General features: G+C 45.4%; 1 protein-coding gene across 1 annotated transcript; it reads left to right on the top strand.

The window, feature by feature from the left end:
• Nucleotides 1–203: 203 nt before the first annotated feature.
• On the top strand, nt 204–12065 carry LOC108937163 (regulator of G-protein signaling 11-like). Its single transcript, XM_018756945.2, has 17 exons — nt 204–374; nt 1945–2041; nt 2803–2853; nt 4508–4614; nt 4791–4842; nt 5318–5376; nt 5841–5917; nt 6867–6948; nt 8499–8567; nt 9076–9099; nt 9317–9378; nt 9773–9886; nt 9984–10099; nt 10358–10445; nt 10997–11135; nt 11254–11336; nt 11433–12065. Exons 1-17 carry the CDS (start codon nt 309–311, stop codon nt 11563–11565), a joined length of 1419 nt encoding a protein of 472 aa, XP_018612461.2. The 5' UTR covers nt 204–308; the 3' UTR covers nt 11566–12065.
• Nucleotides 12066–12594: the final 529 nt, after the last annotated feature.

Here is a 12594-nt window from a genome sequence, read left to right as displayed (position 1 = left end):
TAGAAATGAACCGAACCGAACTGAAATAAGTGCAATAAATACGTGCATTTCTTTTACTGCATTTCTCGTACATTCAAACGCAACGCTCATATAATGATAATATTTCCAGATTCCAAATGTAACTTCAGCTTGGAACCGACTTTAATCGTGCGATGGGGAGGTTTACGCGTTACTTGCGCTTTGACTCCGCTGCGGGGCGCTAAAAACGCACAAACACAGAGACGCGCACTCGCCCGCGCGCGCGCGCGCGACACTACAGCACAGGAGCGAGTGTGAAGTTGCCCATCATCAGCAGACGGAGCGCAGACATGACATTAACACACACCGCGGAGCAGGAGAGGAGCCGCCGAGTGGAGATGCCTCGACTGAGCAAGGTAAGAGCCCACCATCTCTCTCTCTCTCTCTCTCACACACACACACACACACACACACACACACTCCTCCAGGACGGATGATTTTCCATGATCAGCAGCAGCATCCATCCTCTCCAAGTGGTCCCGACACACACAGGTCAGGAGCTCAGGCTCGTCCACCTTCACCGACCACGAACGCACTGCGATCGCACTTTCAGTTGTACAGTAACAGTTCTGTCAAAAGAGAGTAAAAGCCAAGCCCGTGTGTGTGTGTGTGTGTGTGTGTGTGTGTGGAAGGGGCGCCCGCACTTCGTCCCCACTCGTGTCCGGTCCGAGTGTCGGGACCCGACCTAGGAGCGCGTTCCGCTCGCGGGGCAGCGCGACTCTGCGCTGTGCGGCAGCCGGGAGACGGAATCATGAAGCGCTAAAGTGGAATTTAACTCTTATTACTGCACACAAAACGGGACAGCACGTACGCGGTTCTCAAGTACTACATTTACCATGATGATGATGATGTCATTATTATTATTATTATTATTATTATTATTATTATTATTATTAACAACAACAATAATATGTGTTACTTTATATAATATAGCCCACTATGTACATACATTATGTCTACATACACAAATGCATCTACTTCATTTAATTACAAATAATATATATCTTTTTATCTATTAGCATTTATCTTATGTAAATATTATCATCAAATATCATTTATGTATACAATGCACATTTATTTAGTTTTTTGTAAAAGTTGCACGGCGAGGTTTTGTCTGTTCTCACAGTGTGACAATGTGATGCACTGAAGTTAAAATGTAATTATTATAGCGGGACATAAAGTGAAGGGGACAATGCATGCATTGATTTATATATTTCCCCGTGTCGTCAATTTGATTTGACCCACTGTTTATCAACATTTTTTTATATATCTTTTATAATATCACTTTTGACCATTAATTTTTCCTTGGCTCCAGACCCTGTATGGACACCATAAGCACTGCAGAAAATCACACAGAAGTCTGATACACACTGGGCTGCTCCACCTGGCTGCACGCGTCTCACTTTAAATTTAATTTAATTAAAATGATGAGAGAGGGGGTGCGGTGACGCAGTGGGTTGGACCACGGTCCTGCTCTCCGGTGGGTCTGGGGTTCGAGTCCCACCTGGGGTGCCTTGCGACGGACTGGCGTCCCGTCCTGGGTGTGTCCCCTCCCCCTCCGGCCTTACGCCCTGTGTTACCGGGTTGGCTCCGGTTCCCCGTGACCCCGTATGGGACAAGTGGTTCTGAAGGTGTGTGTGTGTGTAAAATGATGAGATAATTCAATGCAATCAAATTTCATACAAAAGAGCCCTTTGTGCACCTTAGTATTTACTTTAAATTCTAAATCCAGTTTAGATTATTAATATAACAATAAATATCACATCTTCATTTATGTCGGAAAGCTCTGATGTGTGTTTACATTTATACTGAAATTCCAACATGACCATAAGGTAAGTTTGCCTGTGACCTCTTTGATCTGTTATCCTAGTGTTACAACACCTATTATTACATATGATCATGCACATCTTCCGGGTGTTTCCACAGATGGAGCAGGTCATTGTGGCCATGCAGGACCCAGACTTGGGAATAAAGATGAAGAACCAGAGACTCCTCATCACAGTGATTCCTCACGCTATGACGGGTGAGCGACTTTTACACCCACACAGTACCTGTGCATATTCAGAAAGTTCTAGAAATATAGCGATAGCGATTAATAAAAGCAGAGAAGACACTTTTCTCTTTTGTTCTGTCTTTGTGCTCCCTGACAATAGGAGAGATGATAACAGGCATATGGGCCCAATGAGTTACACTCTAAATAAAGAAGTGTATTTGTATATTATTTACATTCATTGGTTTAATTGATGTTTTTCTCCAAAATGATTTATCGTTTACATACGCAAGTTATTTTCACTGTATCAATTCGGAGGAAGTACTTTGCTCAAGGTATTGCAACAGGAGGTGGGATTCAAACCCGGATCGCTACACCACCTACTACCCCCCCCCAGCAAAACATGGCTCCAAATTTACACAATATTCCAAATTTCTCTCCCGGGACTTTAACCTGCAACCTTCTGGTTAGTTTATTACCTTGACCTCTGCTCTAATCACTGTGGGCATGCAGATTTACCACTCTAATACCCCCAGCAGCAGTAAAAGCAACAGAGTGGATAGAAAGGGCCACATGGCGGAGGACGGGACACCCAGCGGGTTCCTGCTGGGCCGACTCGGAGTCCCGATACGTCGACTGCCTTCGCGAACCTCACGCATTAGGACTGCTATCGATCGCACACTGCTCATTTTTATTGGTAGTTTTTTCCCAGAACACTCGTCTCTTTTGGTTGTATGAATTTTTAATGTGTTGCCCATCCATAACGGGATTTTCTCCTCCGCTCCCGTCTGCAGGAAACGATATCGTCGAGTGGCTCATGAAGAAGTACTCCATCATGGAGGAAGGTAGAGTAGCTGGGTTTTGATCTATCATACTACTGGTTCGAGCTGAAAGATCTGAAGCAATTTTTACAAGATAATTAAATAAGTGCAGTATTATAACAAGTGTATACACTGGCTCCCCAGCTTACGAACACAACTGCTACCAGAAGTTTGTTTGTATCTCAGTTTGTTTGTAACTCCAAAGTCATTTTTATCATTCAGTTACAATCAATAAACAGTTAACAATCCAGACCCTCTATTTATTTGGGGTTTAGTTTTAGTAAGAATAATAGCTACAGTAATTTTAAAAACACTGTAAGAGTTTTTCGTTAAGTGTTTTAATAACTTAGAGCTATTTTAAAAGATAACATTAAAGTGAAAGTTAAAAATACGATGTCTCCGCAAAGTACTGCTCAGTGACGGTTGTTGACAGATTTATCCCATGAACATTTGCTGTGTTCCTCCCCTTGGGAACAGCAGACACAGAGCAGCTGGGTGAAGGCAGCGTCACACTCCTTTTCTGTCCCCGCGCTCTTTACCGCCCCCTGTCGGCCGGGCAAATAAACACAAGTCACAGCCAATACACCGCAAACCAGAATTTTAGAAAGCAGACGGTGAAGAAATGGAAAAAGTATTAATAAAGAAACTGTGAAATGTTTGTCTGCATGTATGACAGTTTGTAAGTTGACTGTTCGTAACTTGAGGAACCAGTACAGCTGAGCATGTGTGTGTGTGTGTGATCTACAGTTCTGACTTGACTCTGGTTCTGGAGCTGAATAGTAAATGCAATAATTGCAGATCTTGCTGCTGTTTCTGATCTTAATCAGCTTTATGTCCATAAGTGGGACCGGGGCGTATCCGCCACGACCTGTCACTCCCTCTTGTTGCCTTTTAGTGACCTCAGGGTGGCGCTGTGCTCCTCGACCCGTGGGGGACACGACTGTGCCTATAAATAGCACGCCGAGAGGCTCCTACCGCACAATTAAAAGTGCAATTAAATGACAACAACAACACGTTCACTGCGAGATGTGGAAAAATCCTTGTTTATACGACGCCTTGGAAATAAGAAAACCGTCGGGAATATGGTAAACGCGGTAAACACAGGACATGTGGTGAGCGTACACGTTCGCCGCCTGGACTGCGCATTCGCAGGCAGGAAAGCCAGTTGCCCGAGTGAGCAGCTGTGGCTTTCCAGTACACACGGGGCGTGCTCTTCCTCCAGCAGAGCAGGGCCACACCGGGTGGGGGGGGTGCGTGTTCGGGCCAAACACCCCCTCTCCAAGGGGAGCACCTCCCCCCCCAGGGATTCCTCAGGGATGATGGGAGCCGAGGCTAATGGAAAGTCCCAATTCGGCACAATTAATGTTCCAGTGTGGAATGCTCAGTTCCCGCAGGTGTGTGTGTGTGTGTGTGTGTGCAGCTGCATTGCCATCTGATGCACACTCGTCATCTAGAGCAGATGGTTTCCTCTGTGTGTTTTTCTTCTGCATCATTGGGGGGGGAATAGAACATGAAATGCATAAGAATGACCCATGGGGGTCCACGATCAAGCTCTGTGTACAAAGGGGTTCGATTGCTGCGATCGGCATTTGATCAGAATTCAGTCAGTGTTTGATCAGCACTCGGTCCGTGCTGCTGGCTGGTCCCGTGCGCTCATGCGACCCCTCCGTGTTCCCAGAGGCGTTACACGTGGGCGACCTGCTCGTGAGGCACGGCTACATTTACCCCCTGAAGGAACCCAGGAACCTGGTGCTCCGCCCGGACGAGTCACCCTACCGCTTCCAGGTGGGACGGCTCGCTGCCCCCCCCTTCCTGCCGTTCAACACGTGTCCCTAGCTGGCGACCTGTGGGTTACCAGGTCAAATCCCCCCAGGCCTTGAGCCGCCCAACACGTGGCTGCGGTTGAAAAGCTCCCCAGCTGTTTAGTGATACGAAGTGTCGATGTGTTCTGTCGTTGGCAGACCCCGTACTTCTGGAGCTCGCAGCAGTGGCCGGCGTCCGAGCTGGACTACGGTAAACCCACCTCATTATGTGTTCATTTATCTGACTTATTTTTCTGCAAAGTAAATAAATGTTGCGGTACTTACTTTACCTATTTAGGACACGCTTTCCTCCAAAGCAACTTACAATGTGAAGGTGTTTACAGTTATTTACCCATTTATACAGCGGGGTAATTTTACTGGAACAATTTAGGGTAAGTAACTTGCTCAAGGGTACTACAGCCAGAGGTGGGGATTGAACCTGCAACCTTTGAGCCAAAGACAGTGGCTCCTATACACCTGGGTAATTTCTACTGTACCAGTTCAAGGTAAGTTCTCCGATCAAGGGTACTACAGCAGGAGGTTTGATTCAATCCAAGGTCTTTCCAGGCCGAGGCTCTAACCACAGCGCCACCCGGTTCCCATTTGTGTGATTACACTGTGTCTGTGTTCAGCGGAAACCACACGTTCAACGGTCTTTTCTCCCTCCGTCTGCTTTCCGCTCACAGCGATTTATCTGACGAAGAAGAACATCCGTAAACAAGGGCAGCTCATCGACTACGAGAAGGTAAAGGCCGTGCTCGTACCTGCAGTCCTTACCACATTCCGCAATCATTTATATTATTATAATTTCTATTTTCATTCCATAAAGTTCACATAGGCATTTTTATGAGTTTGAAAACATATTGCTGCACAGCTCCATCGTGTTCACTACCACAGACCTAGTCTGTGCAGCAGTGCGTTCATGTAGCCTCTAATGTGTCTGTGTTTAATGTATTTTGTGCTTTACTTTTAATTTACTATATTTGTTATTACAGTTTTAATTTGACATTTTATTGAGGTGTGCAATGTTTCAGTTGTATTCTATTATGTTCTTTGTATAATGCTTTATTGTAAGCAATTAGATTTTTTGCAATGAAGTAAAATGCATTATTATTATTATTATTATTATTATTATCATTATTAGTAGTAGTAGTAGTAGTATCGCTCTGCACCATCTTCATGCTCAATTCCTCTTCTCTGTCGTGACAGGAAAATTACAACCTCCTCCACAAACGGATCAACCACACCTGGGACTTTGTGGTGATGCAAGCCAAAGAACAGCTCAGGTAAGCCACTGAGGTCGTGACCCACAACATAGCGGTGCTGGTTGCTTCTCATTTCTGCTTTACAACAAAGGCTGATACTGTGATGCCCTCGAGTTCATGCCACGCAGCAGGTGGCACTAATCTGGGATACACCCCCCACAGCAGTGCCTTGTCATGGGACCCTGTAACCCGCCGGTCTCCAGACTGAATCCAACTGTGCCCCGGGGCATCAACCCTAAATGCTGCCACATGCACTGTTAACGAGCAGTCATTTTGATATGCTTTGCTTACTTATATATCTTTACAAACAGTATAAAACAAAAAATAAGAAGCTATAAAATAAAGAAAATCAAACAATTTTTAAATAAAAAGAGGGGTGCGATGGCACGGTGGTGCAGCGGGTTTGACCGGGTCCTGCTCTCCCGTGGGTCTGGGGTTCGAGTCCCGCTGGGGGTGCCTTGCGATGGACTGATGTCCCATCCTGAGTGTGTCCCCTCCCCCTCCGGCCCCACGCCCTGCTCGTTGCCGGGTTAGGCTCCGGTTCCCCGCGACCCCGTATGGGACAAGCGGCTCAGAAAGTGTGTGTGTGTGATAATTAAGCTGAAAACGCTAAAATTAGGGCACCATCTATAATATGGGACTCAGATAAAAGTGCATCTTAACAACAGGCTCCTCACTGGGCTGTTTGGATATGAACAGATTCCAACATTATTATGTAACGCTCATATGGATGTTATACTATTGACAGTTTTTCTGTTTTAATTACTGTTTCAATAATCCTTTATATTATATAATAATAATCCTCACATATATTCCTGCGCCAGTGCCGTGATCCCCTTATGACACTGTAATATGTCTTTCTTTGAGATTGTCCCTCTACTGGAGGTTGGGGTCAGGATTGGGGGTTTGGAAACTGCCGTAACCAGTACTGTTCCCCCCCCTCCATCACCACCACCACCACCACCACCAGGGCATCCAAGCAGAGGAGGAAGGCAGACCGCATCGTGCTCGAGTGCCAGGAGCAGGCCTACTGGCTCATCAACAGACCCCCGGTAGAGTGTCTGACCCCACGCCTCTCCCAGAGAGACAGAGGAAAGCAGTCAAACACCAAATGCGAACATTCAAGTCGAATGTGTCCTATTACCCACATTACAAAACGTACACTGGTTCGGGTGTCCGGTTTGGCATTCCAGGACGGTAGGGGGGCTTTGTGCCCTGGCAGAGAGGCTGCGGAATACAGCTGTGACCAAATGCCTCTTGTTCCTGACATTCCTGTCACGCTCCTCCCGGTCCCTCTCGGAACCTAACTGCGTAGTGTTCGGAAGCGTGTCTTCCCACAATGCACATCTTTCGCGCCCGCTTTCCAGAAAGATCACGCATGTTCTCCCCCTACAGCCTTGGTTCCCCAACCCCCCCGACGCGAATAAAGAGGTGCGCAGCTTCAGCATTTGTGTTCCGCCTGTGTCATGAAATATTCAGGCTGCGAGTGAAAAGGAGAAGGAAGCGGTGGAACGGGAGCAATGCATTGTGGGTACCGGGAGGCGGACGGGAGAATAAATAACTGCACTTTGCACCCCCCGTAGCTGGAGTTCATGAATAAAGGAGGAAGGCTGCATGAAAAGGGAAGGGGTGCTAAACTGGGTCTTCCGTCATTCGCATCCCACCAAAGTAAGATCAAAACAGCATCAGTTACACAGGTCGGTAGAAGCACGGGTCCAAGGTTCTACCCACCAACCAGGCTGGAACCGTTCGGCGGGGCTACATACCCTGATCTGAATCCGGGTTAAAAATTACCCAGGTGTAGAAACTGGTGAGTCGGTGTAAGTTGCTTTGAAGAAAAGCACCAAATATATGTGAATAGGGAACGCGGATCAGGCGCAGAGGGGCCAGTGTGGCCTGGAGGACAGAATCTATCTGCTGCTCTTCTTTATTTCTCTAATCCAATTGGGAATGGAGTCAGTCTCTTAAATGTCCAATCCATTACGTGCCTGTTATGTCTCTGCCTCGAGTCCTAATGCTGGATGCTGCTGTGCTTAATGGGCATAATGGCAGCTCTAACCGCACTAATCTGAGAAATGGGCACTCCGCCCTCGCAGCCGCTCCCACCACTGTATGAACCGAGCCGGTATCTTCTCGGTTTACCGACGGCTCGTCTCAGGGGTACAGACTTTTTCTTTTTTTTTTTTTTGCATTTTTACAAACATTTACTGAAGTTGCTGCAGAGCATGTAGCAGAGCAAACACGACCTGTGTTTACCTGCTCGGCCAATAGATGGCGCTAAAGAGGACCCACGCGGGATAAGTGTGGAGAGCATTAATTCAGCTCACTTCCACAGTGTTTACAGCTCCTGTCTGGTGTTCCTTAGTGTGAGTGATCAATAACAAGATGTGGAAAGTTTCACGTTCACGGTATGATTCGGTCAACATGCGGCGCTGAATCGGAGTTGAAGGCGGAGATCACGCATCTTCATTTTCAGTACTTTTAACATAGACAGGTAGATAAATAGATAGATAGGTTGATTAATTGATTGATTGATTGATTGAGTGAGTGATTGATTGATTGATTGATTACTTATCATTCTGACCACCCGGACTGTCTGCAGCCAGGAGCCTTCGATATCCGAGAACACGGTCCAGAGCGGAGGAATCGCCTCACCTCCAGAGTTCAGCTGGTTCGACTTCATTCATTCATAATCCATCAAAAAAAAATACATGACAGAACGCAGCATTAATAACATTCTGCGTAACTATGAAACTTTTCACTCATGTCAAGCATTACTGTCAGAAACTCTGTAGTCCTCTTTTGGATCTGTGGTGTTCTACTGACAATTATTTGGCAGAGTAACATGATATTTACGAAATACAAATTTCATATCTATTAGAAATTGTCACCGTAAAGTATAAAGGACAATGATTTTGTATATTGTGACAAAATTCTTCTACACATTTCTAAAGTCGCTGAAGTCTCTTTCTTTGTTTTTTCTTTGCAATCCTACCTTCTTTACTGTAAGTACACACTTGGAAATAAACCTGGACATTAACAATTTGTTTTCATTTATATGGCAAGGCATTGATACAGTAATCATGTTGGGTTAATGTTTCTAATAGTCAACACCTGAGTAACAGCTGTATCTATTTGTCACAAAATATTAAGTTTTTTTCCTTATTTCTTCAGAACAGAATACTGAGTACTACAAAAAAGAGGTAAGACTTCAGATATACTCCGAAACTTAACAGTAAACCATGACAGTGCACATTTCCACGGTAGAAATTTGTGTGAAGTACCGTTGTCAGAGGCGATACTCCCGCGCCGCAAGGAAATCCCACTCCTTAACAGCGACGCCACCTGCTGCCCTGCACCAGCAGTGCGCACCTCTCACTCTGCGGTATTTCGCCGTTTTTCTGTGCCGCCCTGAACCAGGTTGAGCATTTAAAAAAAGCTCTGGGACGGTCGAGGGTCAAGTCCTCCATCTGTCTCGAGAGGTACGTCAGAGCGCTATTACCGTGCTCCACTTTGGTATACTGTATTATGCCGTGATACACTGTGATGTACTGTAGTACTGTTACACTATTATGTGACGGTTTACTGTGATTTACGCTCTGATACACTGTGCAGCTCAGTGTTACACTGTGCCACGTTACTCTGTTTCATTCTACACTGTAAACATTGTGTTACATGGTTTCACCGCATTAACCTGTGCTACGCTGTGTCACACTGCGATGCAGCTGACTGGGATGGGCTCACACAGCCACTAGTACTGTGTGACGATGCAGTAGTTTGAATACCTTCCATACCAGGGATACCTTCACCTGTGTTCCCATAATTCCCAGCCCTGATGCACTCTGATTGGTCACTCGCTGTGACGTTTCCATCTAGTTTCATTAAGTACAGCGAGCAGTACTTCAGCCACGACCCGATGATGCACGGATGCCCTCCCAGTAACCCCTGGATAACGGATGACATCACACACTGGGCTCTGAACACCAACACGTGAGTTCCTGACCCTCCCAAGTCCCACTGGCAGGATTCCCAGTGGGTGACACCCTTACCTGCTCATGTCCTGCCTTACCTGGACGTGTCCATGCAGGGTGTCCACTCCAACCAAGCTGAGGGTGGAGAGGTGGAGTTTCCGCTTCATGGAGCTGCTCAGTGACCCCCTGGGGCGACTTAAATTCATGGAGTACCTGGAGAAGGAGTTCAGCGGTGAGTAGGACATGGGGGATGTGCATGAGGAATAACAAGAGGATTACAGTCTTCAGCCTCTTCACGAGCTGCAGCGATTACTGTGATTATGATGTTCATCAATGATAGAGATGAGTCTGAAAGGAAATTAGAGTTATCTCTGTTATATAACAACAACAATAATAATAATGAATCAGCCCAAATAAATGGGCTTCTTTGTTGCATTACGTGGAGAAGAAGGACAGTTTCTAAATGACACGTGATGTGCTCTTCTACCAGCGGAGAACCTCTGCTTCTGGGAGGCGTGTGAGGACATCCGGCACGGAGAGAACTCAAGGATCCCACAGAAGGTGCAGGAGGTCTACAAGTAAGTATGATGGCAACTCATTGGTCATTGTCCTGCTCTGATCTCTTCTGGGAATGGATGAGCCACTGTACCTATGGTAGATGCCTCCTAAATGTAGCTGTGACATTTTGGTGTGGCTGGGATCATCCTTTTGTGTCTGTTGGTAGTTCATCTCTGCCTGGGTTCAATGTAGGTATAGCCATATCTCTACCTGGGTTCCATGTGGATCATGGAGTATCTCTACCTGGGTTCCATCCTGGTGGTGGTAGATCTCTACTAGGATAGTAGAGATTGTATAACTGGTTGGAGATACATCTCTATCTGGGTTTCATCTTGATGATGGTATATTTTTATTTGGCTTCTATCTTGGCAGTGGTGTATCTCTATCCCGTTTCCTTTTGGGTGATAAAGTATCTGTACCTCGGTTCAATGTGGTTGGTGATGTACTGTATATCTTCCTGGGTTCCATTTGGGTGATGGTGTTTCTCTAACTGGGTACCAATTGGGTGGTGGTGGTGTATCTCTGTCTGGGTTCCTCCTCTCTATTCTAAGGTTAGCTGGATTCCCCACAGGCAGTTCCTGGCCCCGGGTGCAAGCAAGTGGGTTAATGTTGACAGCAAAACAATGGAAAAGACGTTGGAGGGCCTACGGAGACCTAACCGCTTTGTCATGGATGACGCCCAGATGCACATCTACTTCCTCATGAAGAAGGTAGGGGGTACACATTCTCATTCACCAGGGCCTTCAAGATAGAACATTCCAGATTCAGGATTGACTACTGAGGTTCATCTGGCCATCTCTTTGCTGCCATCTTTCGTCCAAACTGCAGGACTCATACCCTCGATACCTAAAGTCTGACCTCTACAAAAACCTGCTGGTGAAAGCCATAGCGCCCCAGGAGACCAAGAGAAGGTACCCATTTGTGCTGCCCCTTTTGTTAGCCTCTGGAACAGGTAGAGAGGAATAAAAAAATATATCAACAACCATTTGTCCTCTCCCTCATTGTAGTGTCTTCCCCTTCATGAGAAGACACCGCCACTCCAGTCCAAACCCTGCCCTGGTTGCCCAGGCCCTAGAGGAGGATGGGAAGGCAAAGCGCCTGGGGTCACCAAGAATCACATCGCCAGCCACTTCTCCCTAGCATTACATCCTCAGGAGGATGAACTCACTGCTGCCCCCAGAGGATATGGAGGGTGTACCGTCTCACTTCTCCAACTATATGACAGTCTTCCAAGCTTTAACTGCAGCTGACAGTTTCTGCAGCTATTTATCATATTTATTTATGATCTGCAATGTACAGAAACAGACATCGTTCTGCAAAGGGTGAGACTGAAGATGCGGAACAGAAACACTTCTATAAACAGACACAGGATGTATATCTTAAAAAAGCACAGTAAATCACACATTTATTGCACAGGTCAGTGTATTTGACCTAACAATATGAAAAGAAATGATTCATAGGAAAAATGTTAGATACAAGAGTTTGTCTCTTCTTGACTGATAGTAACTACAGGAAGTCACTGACTGATGGTTTCACAGCTTAGCAATGACAGATCACTTTTATATTGCTGTTATTATTTGTTGGATTCATGCAATTACGTAAATGGTCTACATATCCCTCGCTGTATGTTTGCATGGGGATCTCAGAACATATTATTATTATTATTATTATTATTATAAATCATCTTAAAAACACAAGCAAACTTCATGCTGGGTGGGCCGTTAAAAATGGACATGGAAAAATAAAGGCATGAAACTTTTTTGTCCTCTTTTTTTGCATTATATTAATAACAGATTAAATTTACATTCCGCAACATTTCATCCAGCGATTAGAGATCCACATTAACATCACTGACCACATTTCTGTCCCTGTTCAGCTGACACCATTAACACCATGCTTTTTTAATATCATTAATTAAAATAATCATAATGAGAATTTAAAAAGCAAAAAAGATTTATCCTGAGACCTACTTAATTCCATAAAAGTAAAAGCTTTTGTTCAGTGGAGCCACTGCCCCCTTCTAGTGGTCGTATTCGTAAGTACAAGTTCACTATTGAGGTCTAATAAAAACGAGAACTAAAGTTACTGACAATTACTGTCATTTAAACCCAGGTTAATTAATGCTTAATTAATAGATTACTTGGTGAATATGAATTTCTGGAATAGAAA

This window comes from Scleropages formosus, chromosome 8 (genome assembly GCF_900964775.1).
Source record: "Scleropages formosus chromosome 8, fSclFor1.1, whole genome shotgun sequence".
In the NCBI taxonomy this organism is placed as follows: Eukaryota; Metazoa; Chordata; class Actinopteri; order Osteoglossiformes; family Osteoglossidae; genus Scleropages; species Scleropages formosus.
Note: the sequence above shows the minus strand (reverse complement) of the source record. Positions and strands in the feature narration are given on the sequence as shown.